Raw genomic sequence first — 13,683 nt, forward strand, 5'->3', positions numbered from 1 at the left:
TCAGATTTGAAGATGGAGTTGATACAGACAAGATTTTTAAATTATCAAGTTACAACTGTGTTAAAGAACTCTTAACATTACGAATGACTTGCCTCTTATCCATTTTACCCTAGAACTAATAAACTATACTGATTAAGTGTCAGCAAATCAACTTTAGGATTCTGCCTAGAGATATGTAAAGTACTGTAACAAAAGAACTTCATTTTCTTTATACCAGGGGCAGCCTTCTTTAAGCAACATCTCAAGTGTGGCCTAATGCTGTTTGTAACTTGTGAGTTCCTGTTTTTGTAATGTATAATTTTGCAAAGCCTAAATCACAAGTGAAAATCTGAGGTCAGGGTAGAATAATCTAGCTTCCTGCTAGATGAAAGCTAATTACTATATTTTTGGGAAAGGTTTGGATTTTAGGATTTATCTATGTTTCTTGAATTGTGGGAGTTCTTGAGAGTTGGGGGTTTTTGTTTTGTTTTGTTTTGTTTACTTTGTGCTTTTTGTTCAGAACTGAGGAACTAAGACTATAGGGTGAATTGAAGCTGTTATGGTGTCTTTTAGGTAAGTAAAAGTCAAATAAAAGTAATTGAAATTGAAGTCTGAGACGTACCGTATCCCAGCACTTCAGGCACTTGATACATTCTGGAATTAGTTTCATTTACTGTTTAGTGACTTTTTTGTTTTGTAAATTATTTTCATGCTCCAGAAGGAAAACACTAACAAACCTTTCTAATCTTGTATCCAGTGTCATCTTTGATTATTTGTGATCTTTCCCTTTTCCCTCCTTGAAATGATATAATCATTTTAAGAAACTAAAATGACCAAGAAGATTAGGAATACTTTTTTCTCCCTATAAATTTCAACGTATGTTTCCATTGCTACCAAAATAGACGTGTAAACTCTAGAGAGAGAAAATTATATTAGCACTTTCTATCAGGACCGGAATAATCAGCTGCTTGTATGTTTGTTGACATTGTTGAAGGTGCTTACACTACCATGCCTAAATAAAATTGAAATTAACTCATTTCCAGATGAATTAAAACCAACCCTTGGTTGGTTTTGTTTGTTTTGAAACAGAGTCTTGCCGAGGCTGGAGTGCAGTGGCGGAATCTTGGCCCACTGCAGCCCCGCCTCCCTATCTCAAGGGATCCTCCCACCTCAGCCTCACGAACAGCTGAGACTACAGGTGTGCATCACCACATCCAACTAACTTTTGTATATTTTGTGGAGACAGGGTTTTGCCATGTTGCCCAGGTTGGTCTTGAACTCCTGGGCTCAAGTGATCTGCCAGCCTTGGCTTCCCAAAGTGCTGGGATTACAGGCATGAGCCACCGCATCTGGCCTGATAATACGGTTGTTAACTGCTCTCAGAGATGGTTTTGGAGTAAGTTACTTTAGAAAAGAAAACTCTGAGGCCGGGCATGGTGGCTTATGCCTGTAATCCCAGCACTTTGGGAGGCCGAGGTGGGTGGATCACCTGAGGTCAGGAGTTCAAAACCAGCCTGACCAATATGGTGAAACCTCATCTCTACTAAAAATACAGAAATTAGCCAGGCCTGGTGGCATGTGCCTGTAGTCCCAGCTACTCTGGAGGCTGAGACAGGAAAATCACTTGAACCTGGGAGGCGGAGGTTGCAGTGAGCCAAGATTGTGCCATTGCACTCCAGCCCGGGCGACAGGGTGAGACTCCATCTTTAAAAAAAAGAAAAGAAAACTCTGGCCCTAGAATATTGGTGCCCTGCTGGTTCCTTTTTCTATTAGTAGTCAATAATATACATATGTGTTACTCTAGGCTAATAAAGTCACTAGGCTTAATACAGAGCCATTCGAAAGGAAAGAAACAGACATAATGCAAAGTACAGACATTAGTACACATATACACTATGTCTGATATTTGAAGACTGGTACTTAAGTTGAATCGCATAAATTGTCAAGCCAGCCTTTTTTTCACCTATAAAAATGGCAGTTTCATATAGTTCAGCTTACTCATGGCTTAGTGGTTCTTCAGTTTTTCCATTAGAATTTGCAGCAAAAAGGAGTGATTTTTGTTAAAGGACGTCTAGAAAGGCATTATCATTCTCAGGATTTCTTTGAAGTCTCATGTTTTATCTTGAAGTGTTTTATTAATTTTGCCTTCTATATGCATAAATCTGTATTTTAATATAAAATAATGTTAAAAATTAATGCTTAGGGAAAACTTTAAGTAAAATTTGACCCTCTAGTCTAAATTTGACCTCTAGCATAGTAATATGCTTCATAATCTGCTGGAGTTATCCCAGTTTGAGAAGCATAATTTGGATGTTACCTTGGTACCTTAGGTCTAGTTCACAGTGCCTACTTTTCTCAACATAAAAGACCTCTGGTATGAAAATGATGACTGAGTAACTAGGAGTATCTATCATGTACAAAGTACAGACAGTTTTGAAAGAAGCAAATAGTGCCCAGAGAAATACCTAGTCTAAAAGCATTTAAATACCTTTATAACTTAGTTCAGTTATTGGCTTTAGGGTAAGCACATAGAGTGTTTGGCTGTAAAGTAATGGAATAAACATTCTTGTGTACCTTTTAAAAATGTATTAATAGGGCCAGGCATGGTGGCTCATCCCTGTAATTCCAGCACTTTGGGAGGCCGAGGTGGGTGGATTACCTGAGGTCAGAAGTTCGAGACCAGCCTGACCAACATGGTGAAACCCTGCCTCTACTAAAAATACAAAATTAGCCGTGTGGTGGTGGATGCCTGTAATCCCAGCTACTCGGGAGGCTGAGGCAGGAGAATTGTTTGAACCCAGCAGGTGGAGGTTGCAGTAAGCCGAGATCGCATCATTGCACTCCAGCCTGGACAACAAGAGTGAAACTCCATCTCCAGAATACATATATATATATATAAATAAAATAAGTGATGATAACAGGTACATTTTAATGTTTCTCCTTGGAACAGTTTGCTTAGGTCTAGAAGTTGCTAGGTGCTGGCAGCATTTTGACTAATACTTCATACTATATTGCATTCATGGAGAGTCATAGTATACATTAACCTAATTAAATAGCCTGAGAAATCTTATAGGTAAAAATCCCTAACTTTGTCTTAATGCAAGATTCCCAAATTTATTACACCAAGGAACCTGATGTTCTGTCTTTGGGAAACAGTGTCATTTAGTTCCATATATCCACAAATTATGTACAAAATGTAAGCTTTTTAAAAAATGACTGGCTTTGGGTTTTTTTGTTTTTTGATCATGGCTCACTGTCACCTCAACCTCCTGGGCTCAAGTGATCTTCTTACCTGAGCCTCCTAAGTAGCTGGGACTGCAAGTATGCACTACCATGCCCGGCTAATTTTTTATTTTTTGTAGAGATGGGGTCTCATTATGTTGCTCAGGCTGGTCTTGAATTCATGGGCTCAAGCCACCCTCATGCTTTGTCCTCCTGAAATGCTGGGATTATAGGTGTGAGCCACTGTGCCTGGCCCCTCTTCTCACTTTTTCTTTTTTTTTTTTTTTTTTTTTTTGAGACAGAGGTTCACTCTTGTCACCCTGGCTAGAGTGCAATGGAATGCAATGGCGTGATCTTGGCTCACTACAACCTCCACCTCCGGGGTTCCTGGGTTCAAGCGATTCTCACACCTCAGCCTCCTGAGTAGCTGAGAATACAGGCATATGCCATCACGCTTGGCTAATTTTTTGTATTTTTGGTAGAGACAGGGTTTCAGCATGTTGGCCAGACTGGTCTCAAGCTCCTGACCTCAGGTGATCCGCCTGCCTCGGCCTCCCAAAGTGCTGGCATTACGAGCGTGAGCCACCGGGCCTAGCCTAACTTCTCACATTTTTGAGGGGCTTGATTGGATGAAAGGGTGGCAGCATAGTATGTTGTGGTTAAAACAAATATATCTGAAGTCAGATTGCTTAAGTGCACACCCAGGTTCTGTGTGACCTTGGGAAAGTCACTTAGCTTCTCTGTGTTTCAATGTCCTCATCTGTAAAATAGGGCTAATAAAAATAGCTGCTTCATGGACAGTTTGTCAGATTATTCAAGAAAATAATGTAAAGCACTTAGAGTACTGTTTAGACTATAATAAATAGTCAGTAAATATTAGCTGCTTCTGTTAAATATAGCTGGCATTACATTTGGGGCAGCAGTTTTATAAAATCCTTTTTTCAAGTAGCAACTAACTATACTTTGAAAAATATATTTAAATATATTGACATATGTGTTCACTTGTAGTAAATCACCTTATAATCTCAATAGAAACATAAGGGAAACTAAGAGAAAAATTAGAAAAATTAGCATTCCTCAGGTATATGTAGGGTTGTGGTTATATTAAAACATATAGCAGATAACATTGACTGAATTTGTATTCATCTTCCTGATGAGGCAAGACTTCAGATAAGAGCAGCAGCCATCTGTTTGCAAAATGCCCTTGCTTATCTCATGGGTAGTGCATATGTGGAGCTCTCAGGTGCATTTTAGACTTGTGAGTTTAGATGTGAGATTACCAATATGAATTGTCTACTTCTTTTAGGAGTAATTTACATAAGGAATATATTGAGGGCATTAGAGATGACTTTATGACCTGCTTATGATCTCAAGCTTTTTGCTGAATTATTTATTATCACATTGTGTTAGCTATTTTGCTTCTTGATAGATCATTTTACACCACAATATTGCTGCTGCCTAAAGGTAAAAAACGTCTCTTCAGCAGATCCTAATGACTTCTAGAAAGGGTAATTTGATTCTGAAGATAGGATTTTGACTTGCCCTGGTATTAATAAGAAATTTTCTCTATGATACTGTGGTTATTTCTGCCCCCCAAACAATCATAGATACTAAATGCAAACTTGCTTTTCACCTTGTGTGTATTTAGTAGGTTTCTTCCAGAAATTATTTCTGTAGCATTTATTAACTGTATCCTTAATTGTGAATATTTTGGCTAGTTCACTTCAATAATTGAAGAAAGGAAAGGAGGGTTTTTTAAAACAAGCTAGAATTTTTGTTGTTTCAGTAAAAATGAATGTTTAGCAGCATTGTTTATATTCCTTTTTTGTTGTTGTTCAAGACAGAGTCTCACTCTGTCTCCCAGTCTGGAGTGCAGTGGCGTGACCCTGGCTCACTGCATCCTCTGCCTTCAGGGCTCAAGCGATTCTCCTGCTTCAATCTCCCGAGTAAGTGGGATCACAGGTGCACAACATCATGCTTGGCTAATTTTTGTATTTTTTGTAGAGATGGGGTTTCACTTTGTTGCCCAGGCTGGTCTCGAATGCCTGAGGTCAGGTGATCTGTCTGCACTGGCCTCCCAAAGTGCTGGGATTACAGGTGTGAGCCACCACACCTGGCCACATTGTTTATATTCTTTGTTCTGTAAAAGTGACATTTTTGAAAATGACCTAAGATTTTCTTTCTCTTTCTTTTTTTATTTTTTTTTTCTGGTGGATAGGGTGTCCCACTGTTACCTAGGCTGCTCTCAAATTCCTGGCCTCAGCATTTCTCCTGCCTTGGCCTCTCAAAGTACTGGGATTACAGGCGTGAGCCATCACACATGGCACTGGACCCAGATTTTTTCTTTTTTTGATTTTGAGACAGGGTCTCACTCTTCACCAGGCTGGAATGCAGTGGTATGGTCATGGCTTATTGAAGCCTCAACCTCTCTGGCTCAAGTGATCCTCCTATCTCAGTCTCACAAGTAGCTAGGACTGTAGGCATGCACCACCATGCCTGGCTAATTTTTTAATTTTTTGTAGAGACAAGGGTCTCTCTATGTTACCCAGGCTGGTCTTGAACTCCTGAACCCAAGACTCAAGAGATCCTCCTGCCTCAGCCTCCCGAAGTGCTGGGATTACAGATGTAAGCCACTGTGCCTGGCCCTGGACCCAGATTTTTATGCACAATCTTCTTATGTTTAAATGTTAGCCCCAGTGCATTGCAGGCAGTCTTGACCAACAGGGAACCAGTTTGTGACTACTGTCTTTTAAAGAGGCTCTTTTCAGTTATATTATAATTATGATGACCTGATACTCTAAGTAATTTCAAACAGGTAAACCATTTGAAATTATGAAACAGATAAACTGTTTGAAAAAATGAAAAGCCTTTCCCATGTCTGTCATCTAATTTTCTAATACCTCTTTAGTTACTGGCCTCTCTGTAAAAGTATGAGATTTGTTTAGGGAAATGTGAGATACATATTTTAACTATTTTAGTTAAATTCGCCATAGCATTTTATCTATATTCCTATGAAATTCCAATTAACATGTTTCTGTTTAGGGACATTAGTGAATAGGAATACCCATCTTTTGTGCATGATATAGTACCTTCTATGTTCTTTAATGTTCCTGATGATAGCTGCTACTCCTGTAAGTAGTAGTATTTTTTAATAGCCAACTTGTGTTTTATTTCTTTTCTTAAAATAATTTTTTTCTACTTTTTGTTGTGCTTTTTAAAATGCAGAAAAATGAAGAGTAGTGAAATGATCGCTCACATATCCACTACCTATATTCGGCTGTTAACATTTTGGCATATATTATGGTTGAGTAAGTGATTTAACCATTTAAAAAGTAAGTTGCAGTAAAGCATACATCTCCTAAAAATAAAAAATCTGTTTAGTAATCACAATGCCATCTTATAAATTTGTATGTTAATGTGAATATGTATATATATACATACATTTATATTTATATGCTCGTGTGCTCTGTAACAGCACTAAGGTGTACCCCAGGAGATGCTGTTGAATAAGACAATAATTTTACAAACCCTGTCTTCTGTTGATTATTTGCTACCACAAAATTAAGGCTACACTGGATCTAGGTCAGAGCAGATATGATCTTGATTGCTATAATTCCTGGACAATACCCATTTTAAAAAGTTTGCTCTCATAAGACTTTCAGATATAAGCCTAGTTAAGATTGGACTCTCCTAAACTCCTCGCCTGAAACTACAAGCAGTGCCTTTAGTAGGCTGGGAGAACTGATGCTAATGGGCTTAAGTCCCTCTTGGATCTCCAGGTAAATGACAGGGCATGTACCTAGCTAGGCAAAGGCCCAGAGAGATGGTAAGCTTTACTACAGAATTCTAGTAGAAGGTCTGGATGTTTGGTGTCATTTTTTAATATGTACCTATTACCCATTTTAGTAAGTTACTTAAACTGCAAAGAAAACCTAACACGGAATAAACAGCTTAATCTTAAAATTTTCAGAATTTTAGTGGAATATCTCTTCTGTTTAGCAAGTTTTTGCATACAATTGCCAATAATACTACTCTATTTTGCCTGTCTGCTTGAGTACAGAATATAAAGGTGGATTTTATGTCAGTGTTAACTAGAACATTATTGGGATTTTCCCAGATTCACCCTAGAGCAGTTATAAAAAATGTATACATTTAATTATGTTTTCACTTTTCTGTGAAAGATTTCCAATATTATGATTGCCTTCCTTTTTACTCCCCTTTTAAAATACATTATTTTCCTGTATTGCAGATTTTTGTTCTTAGGTATATTGACCGAAGTTTAACGAGAAGAACTGTGACCAGCTAGGAGGACTGCTGCAAGGAATGGAATTAGCTCATAGCTTATTGCTGAATGAAGAAGCATACAATCAACTAGGTGAAGTTCAGAAGGCAGAGTTTATTTTTGAGTGGCTGAGATACTTGGAGAAGCTCTTGTTAGCAACCAGCAGGGTGGGTAAAATGACAACATCTGTTTTTTTAAGTGCCCATGTTTACTTCCTTTGGTTTGCTTTTCTAGTTTTTTCCAGAATAACCTAATTTAACTTTAAAATGTTAGACTTTGTTAAAACTTAATGAAACATAGTACATTTTTTGTTCCTTCATCAGAATTTTTACTATTAGAAGTTTTCGCTATTCAGAAAAGCAGGAAGAAATTAGCTAATGTTTTTGGTATTACTTTAAAAATATATAAAACACCAACTACAACTACTGTGTATTATACTTCATTTTTGCTATCTTCTCCATCTATGTTCCTCCATGTCCATAAAGCTGTGGTAAAGTATGGTGGCTAAACAATGTAGTGGGAGTTTCACTTTAAAAAGGTATGAAGACTTGAGGTGTATGAATTCAAGAGCCTATGGATAAACAGATTCTCCCTTAAAAGCTTATGACATGAGTATAAAAAAGGAAAACTGATCACTCATACCCTTCACGTACATTCAGCAATTAGTAACATTTTGCCATGTTTGGTTGATTAATTTACTAAGCCATTGAGGTGGCACTTTACTTCTAGCCTACATCTCCTAAAAATAAGAACATTTTTTCACATAATCACAGTACTATGTGCAGTTCCAAAGTGGTACAAAAACACTACTCATGGAGACATTTAGAATTTAACAAAAGACATTTTATTTATGAATTTAAAATAATAGCATTCCAAAACACATTCTTTTTCTGAGACAACAAGGAGCTATGTGACTCTAGTTATCAAAATATTTGACAAGTTTGCTGATCTTTAAGAGAGAAAAAAAAGCAACTTCTAGATTTGGGGGAAAAAAATTAGCAAAAGACAAAATTCTATACACTGACAAATATTTTATTGTGGAATTTTAGGCTTCAGTGAGCACCTGAATGCCATTAGCTTCATGATGATACTGTGTACTCTTTATTTGGATAGCAGACGAGGAAAATGGAATAACGTTATTAACATTTATATACATAAGCTTGCAAAAAGAAAATTGCATTACACTTAGGAATAGATCTGAATAAAACAGGTAGCCATTACAAGGTCAGCTCTGGTTACAGATTATAGGTTACTGCTTTATGCAGCTTATATGGGGGAAGTGTAGGATTAGTAACTCAGACGCTGTAGTTGAAAATACAAATTTGGACATGCTGATGCATGCTTGTAGACCCAGTTACTTGGTAGGCTGAAGCAGGAGGATTGCTTGTGCCCAGGAATTCGAGGCTGTAGTGCAGCACTATAATTGCCCCTATGAATAGCCATTGCACTCTACCCCAGGCAACATAGTGTGACCTTGTGTATTAGTCCGTTCTCACACTGCTGTAAAGAACTACCTGAGACTGGGTAATTTATGAAGAAGAGAGGTTTAATTAATGCACAGTTACACAAGCTTAACAGGCGTGACTGGGAGACCTCAGGAAACTTAAACGGTCATGGGAGAAGGTAAAGGGAAAGTGAGGACCTTCTTCACATCGTGGCAGGAAGGGTTGGGGGGAAGTGTCACACACTTTTGAACAATCAGATCTTGTGAGAACTCACTCACTGTCACAAGAACAGCATGGGTGAAATCCACCCCCATGATCCAATCACCTTGTAGCAGGCCCCTCCCCTGACACATGAGAATTACCATTTAGCATGAGATTTGGATGGGGACACACAGCCAAACCGTATCACATTGTCTCTATGAAAAATAATAATACAAATTTGCTCTACCTTTCAAACAAAAGAAGATTTAGAGCCCTTATATTTGTTAACAGAGATTACAGTATAATGTGGTTCGGAATTTTGGGAGGGTTTTTTTGGAGTTACTAACAGAGCAACAAACTACCTGTTTAGTGTGGCATAATGACCACACTACCAACTTATTTGTAACTTCCAGTCAAAATAAGTTTGTATTTTTCTAGAGCCTTTTTAGTTCTTAAATATTTGAAAGAAAAATTATGTTAGAGGATTACATATAATTATATTGACTTTGAACTGTCTTTGTGTTATCTTTCTTTCTAGAATGATGTAAAGGAGAAACAGAAGACTCTTGTTGAACAGCTCCTGTCTTTGTTGAACAACTCCCCAGGGCCTCCTACCCGCAAACTCCTTGCTAAGAATCTAGCCATACTTTATAGTATTGGAGACACATTCTCCGTTTACGAGGCAATCGATAAATGTAATGATCTTATTCGTAGCAAAGATGATTCTCCAAGTTACCTTCCCACTAAGCTGTAAGTGAAACATTAAAACAGAACAGGAAACAAAATATTGCTTCCTGTTGTATTTTTATGAAGTACCCATAGTACTTGACAATTACTTTGAAACTGAATACAAACTCAGTTTTACTCATTTTAAGAAACTAACAGTTTTCATGTTAGTTACTGAGAAACAATTCTACAAATACTTTAGACATATTTGAAGTCTAGATTTGAGATTCAAAACATCTTCCTAAAAAAAATTTTAGCAGTTGAATATTTAAGAAAGATTTTAAATTCTTCACATTTTTGGATGCTTTTGCAATTTATTCATTCTTGGTTATGAAAATTGATAATAAATATCATGTAGAAAAGTATTTGCTAAGATCCTGAAAAGAACAGCCTAGTTTCTCTGTAGGATTTAGTTCATTTTATCACCTTTTATCTTTAAAAAGGCAATGAGCCATGTAGTATTTCTTTTTTTCTTTTTTTTTTGAGACAGAACCTCTCTGTCACCGAGGCTGGGGTGCAGTGGCGTGGTCTCGACTCACTGCAACCTCTGCCTCCTGGGTTCGAGCAATTCCCCTGTCTTAGCCTCTCAAGTAGCTGGGACTACAGGCACACACCACCACTTTGAGCTAATTTTTATATTTTTAGTAGATACGGCGTTTTACCATGTTGACCAGGCTGGTCTCAAACTCCCAACCTCAAGTGATCCACCCACCTTGGCCTCCCAAAGTATTGGGATTACAGGCATGAGCCATTGCACCCAGCCACCATGTCATAATTTTATAGAAGTTTTTGTTGCTCTAATTTTTACTTATAACAGAATGTATTCCCCCATAAAGTTTTCAGATTTCAAACTTGATGAGAACATTATTTCTTGTTTTTATTTTTGTCTTTAAGCTTATCTATTATCTAATATGTAGCTGAGTTCTGTTGAAATATTTTGTAGAATTTTGTAACAAAGTTGAGGGTGTGTAATCTTTGGGCTGAGTAGTAGAGTAATCACAGATAGATACATCCTTATTATTGAAAGTATAATCATATTCACCTAAGTGTCATGCCTTAGGATTTAACCACAGAATAGATTCTTAGAATTTTATCCTTTCAAAGTAAAATTTAAAATAGTCACTTTTTCAACAAGTGATGCCAGTATAACTGTATGTCCACATGCAAAAGAATGAATTTGGACCCTTCTATTACACCATGTATAAAAAATTAACCCAAAATTGATCATAGATGTAAGTGTAACAGCTAAAACTGTAAAACTCATAAGACAAAACATAGGGGTAAATCTTTGTGACCTTGTTTTTGGCAGCGTTTCTTAGGTACAGCATCAAAAAGCACAAGTGACAAAAAATAGATAAGACTTCATCACAGTTAATATGTTTGTGTTTCAAAGGATAATACAAAGAAAGTAAAAAGACAACCAAGAGAATGGGGAAATGTTTCAATACTTATCCTTACATATTCTAAGATATTTTTATTCCTATTGTTTCAGCTGTGACTGATTTCTAATTTAAATGTTGTTTCAGTGCTGCTGTGGTATGTTTGGGTTCCTTGTACAAGAAGTTGGGTAGAATACTGGGTAACACCTTTACTGATACGGTGGGGAATATTCTTAAAGCTGTGAAGAGTGCAGAGGTAAGTAATTACAAATTCAGCCAAAGAATGGAAAGATAGCCTTTTATTGGTTTATGCTTTCCCAAGCAAATAAAAGAACTTTACATATGACAAGCATATGTAGATATGAATATAAATATACCTACAAATTAAATATTTCTAGGTGATGCACAATATGTACTCTGTATATTGAATCCCTGTTAGAAAAATAGTAATGCAGTAGAATGTATTCATATAAATCCAAGTGGGTGAAAACGAACGTATTCCACTTATAGGTCCATCCCTGCTCTCTCCTCTCACTCCACCTTTTCTATTTGATAACACTTACTGGTGCCAGTGCAACTGCTTGTCACTAGGGACTATGTAGTTGATAAACACTGTATACCTTATGGATAGATGAGTTACTATACTAGCATCAGAAGGTAGTAAGGAATATAATCTGAGGGGAAAGAGTGTAGAGGATGTGTGACCAGATCCAGATAACCTTTTAATTGCCAAGGGAGTATATTTTCAACTGAATCCTCATTGAAATATTTGTGTCACTTACTACTCTGGAACACCCCTTGTTTTTGAGACTGTCTCTTCATTTGACTTTAAGAAACTAAGATACTATAATCTCTTGCCAACTGTGGCTTTCCTGGTTTTGAAATGAAAGCGTTTATATGTTTGTTTAGCAAAAGGTTTAAATCTCTGGTCCCTAATATGTAAGGACAACTTAGCACCTTTAAATATAAAACATGGACATGGTAGTTTGCACCTGTAATCTCAGCTACTTGAGAGGCTGAGACAGGAGGATCACTTAAAGCCAGGAGTCTGAGACCACCCTGGGCAACACTGGAAGACCCTGTCTCTACCAAATCATGAATTAGTTGCAGTATGGTGGTGAACACCTGTAGTTCTAGCCCCTTAGAAGACTGAGGCAGGAGGATCACTTGAGCCCAGGAGTTCAAGACTGTAGTGAGCTATGGTCATGCCACTGGACTCCATCCTACGTGACAGAGCAAGACCCTCTTTTTTTTGTTTGTTTTTTGAGATGGAGTCTGGCTGTGTTGCCCAGGCTGGAGTGCAATGGCGCGATCTCAGCTCACTACAACCTCCACCTCCTGGGCTCCAGCAATTCTCCTGCCTCAGCCTCCCGAGTAGCTGGGATTACAGGTGCGTGCCACCACGCCCAGCTAATTTTTTGTATTTTTAGTAGAGACAGGGTTTCACCATGTTCACCAGGCTATTCTTGAGCTCCTGACCTCAAGTGATCCAGCTGCCTCAGCCTCCCAAAGTGCTAGGATTACAGGCATGAGCCACCATGCCCGGCCCAACACCATGTCTCTTAAAAAATATTTATTAAAAAAAAAAAAATCTAAAAACAGCACACTGGTTACTCTTGTTACTTTATTTACAAAAATCTAGAAAACAGCTCTGAAGTAATTTATAGAAATGTTGGACAGTCACACACACATTTTTTAAAAATGTAGCAAGGCAAAACAAGGGAAAATTCCAATTAAAAAATGGGTAAATTTTAAGAAGAATGTAGCTGATTCAAGAACTTTAAGAAGTGAAGACTCTGCCGGGCGCGGTGGCTCAAGCCTGTAATCCCAGCACTTTGGGAGGCCAAGGCGGGCGGATCACAAGGTCAGGAGATCGAGACCATCCTGGCTAACACGGTGAAACCCCGTCTCTACTAAAAAATACAAAAAACTAGCCGGGCGAGGTGGCGGACGCCTGTAGTCCCAGCTAGTCGGGAGGCTGAGGCAGGAGAATGGCGTGAACCCGGGAGGCGGAGCTTGCGGTGAGCTGAGATCTGGCCACTGCACTCCAGCCTGGGCAACAGAGCCAGACTCCATCTCAAAAAAAAAAAAAAAAAAAAAAAAGAAGTAAAGACTCTAACATAAAACTGGTGAGAAAATTTGCTCATCATATCATTTCTCAGCAATAGTTTCCCAAAAGATTGGAGTAAATGATTAAGGATAACAGATTTTTATAACATCTATAAATCTAATTTTATTTAAAAGCAGATATCTGTAAGAAATTTTATTTATTGAGATACAGCCATTTTAAACTTTCTTCCTCCTAATTCCACTGGTTAAGCTATAACACTTTTTAGGCCCCTTGGTTAATAGAGGATTACTCTATAGTTATGAAAATGTTTTAAGTTACTGATAAGTATTTTGTTGCTCCCCTATTTGTTAAATTTTTTTAGCTGACGTCCTTAAGCCA

General features: G+C 37.7%; 1 protein-coding gene across 8 annotated transcripts in view; it reads left to right on the forward strand.

Annotated features, from left to right (window-relative positions):
• The window catches only part of HEATR5A (HEAT repeat containing 5A), a 125,014-nt gene that overhangs the window by 10,236 nt on the left and 101,095 nt on the right, over window positions 1-13,683 (forward strand). For all 8 annotated transcript variants that reach the window (XM_030931336.1, XM_030931340.1, XM_030931341.1 and 5 more), the window contains exons 2-4: window positions 7,451-7,650; window positions 9,668-9,879; window positions 11,382-11,490. In XM_030931336.1, the coding sequence (XP_030787196.1) occupies window positions 7,525-7,650; window positions 9,668-9,879; window positions 11,382-11,490 (447 nt within the window). In that variant the 5' untranslated portion in view covers window positions 7,451-7,524. The remainder of the gene's footprint in view (window positions 1-7,450; window positions 7,651-9,667; window positions 9,880-11,381; window positions 11,491-13,683) is intronic.

The sequence above is a fragment of the Rhinopithecus roxellana genome, chromosome 5, assembly GCF_007565055.1.
Source record: "Rhinopithecus roxellana isolate Shanxi Qingling chromosome 5, ASM756505v1, whole genome shotgun sequence".
Lineage (NCBI taxonomy): Eukaryota > Metazoa > Chordata > Mammalia > Primates > Cercopithecidae > Rhinopithecus > Rhinopithecus roxellana.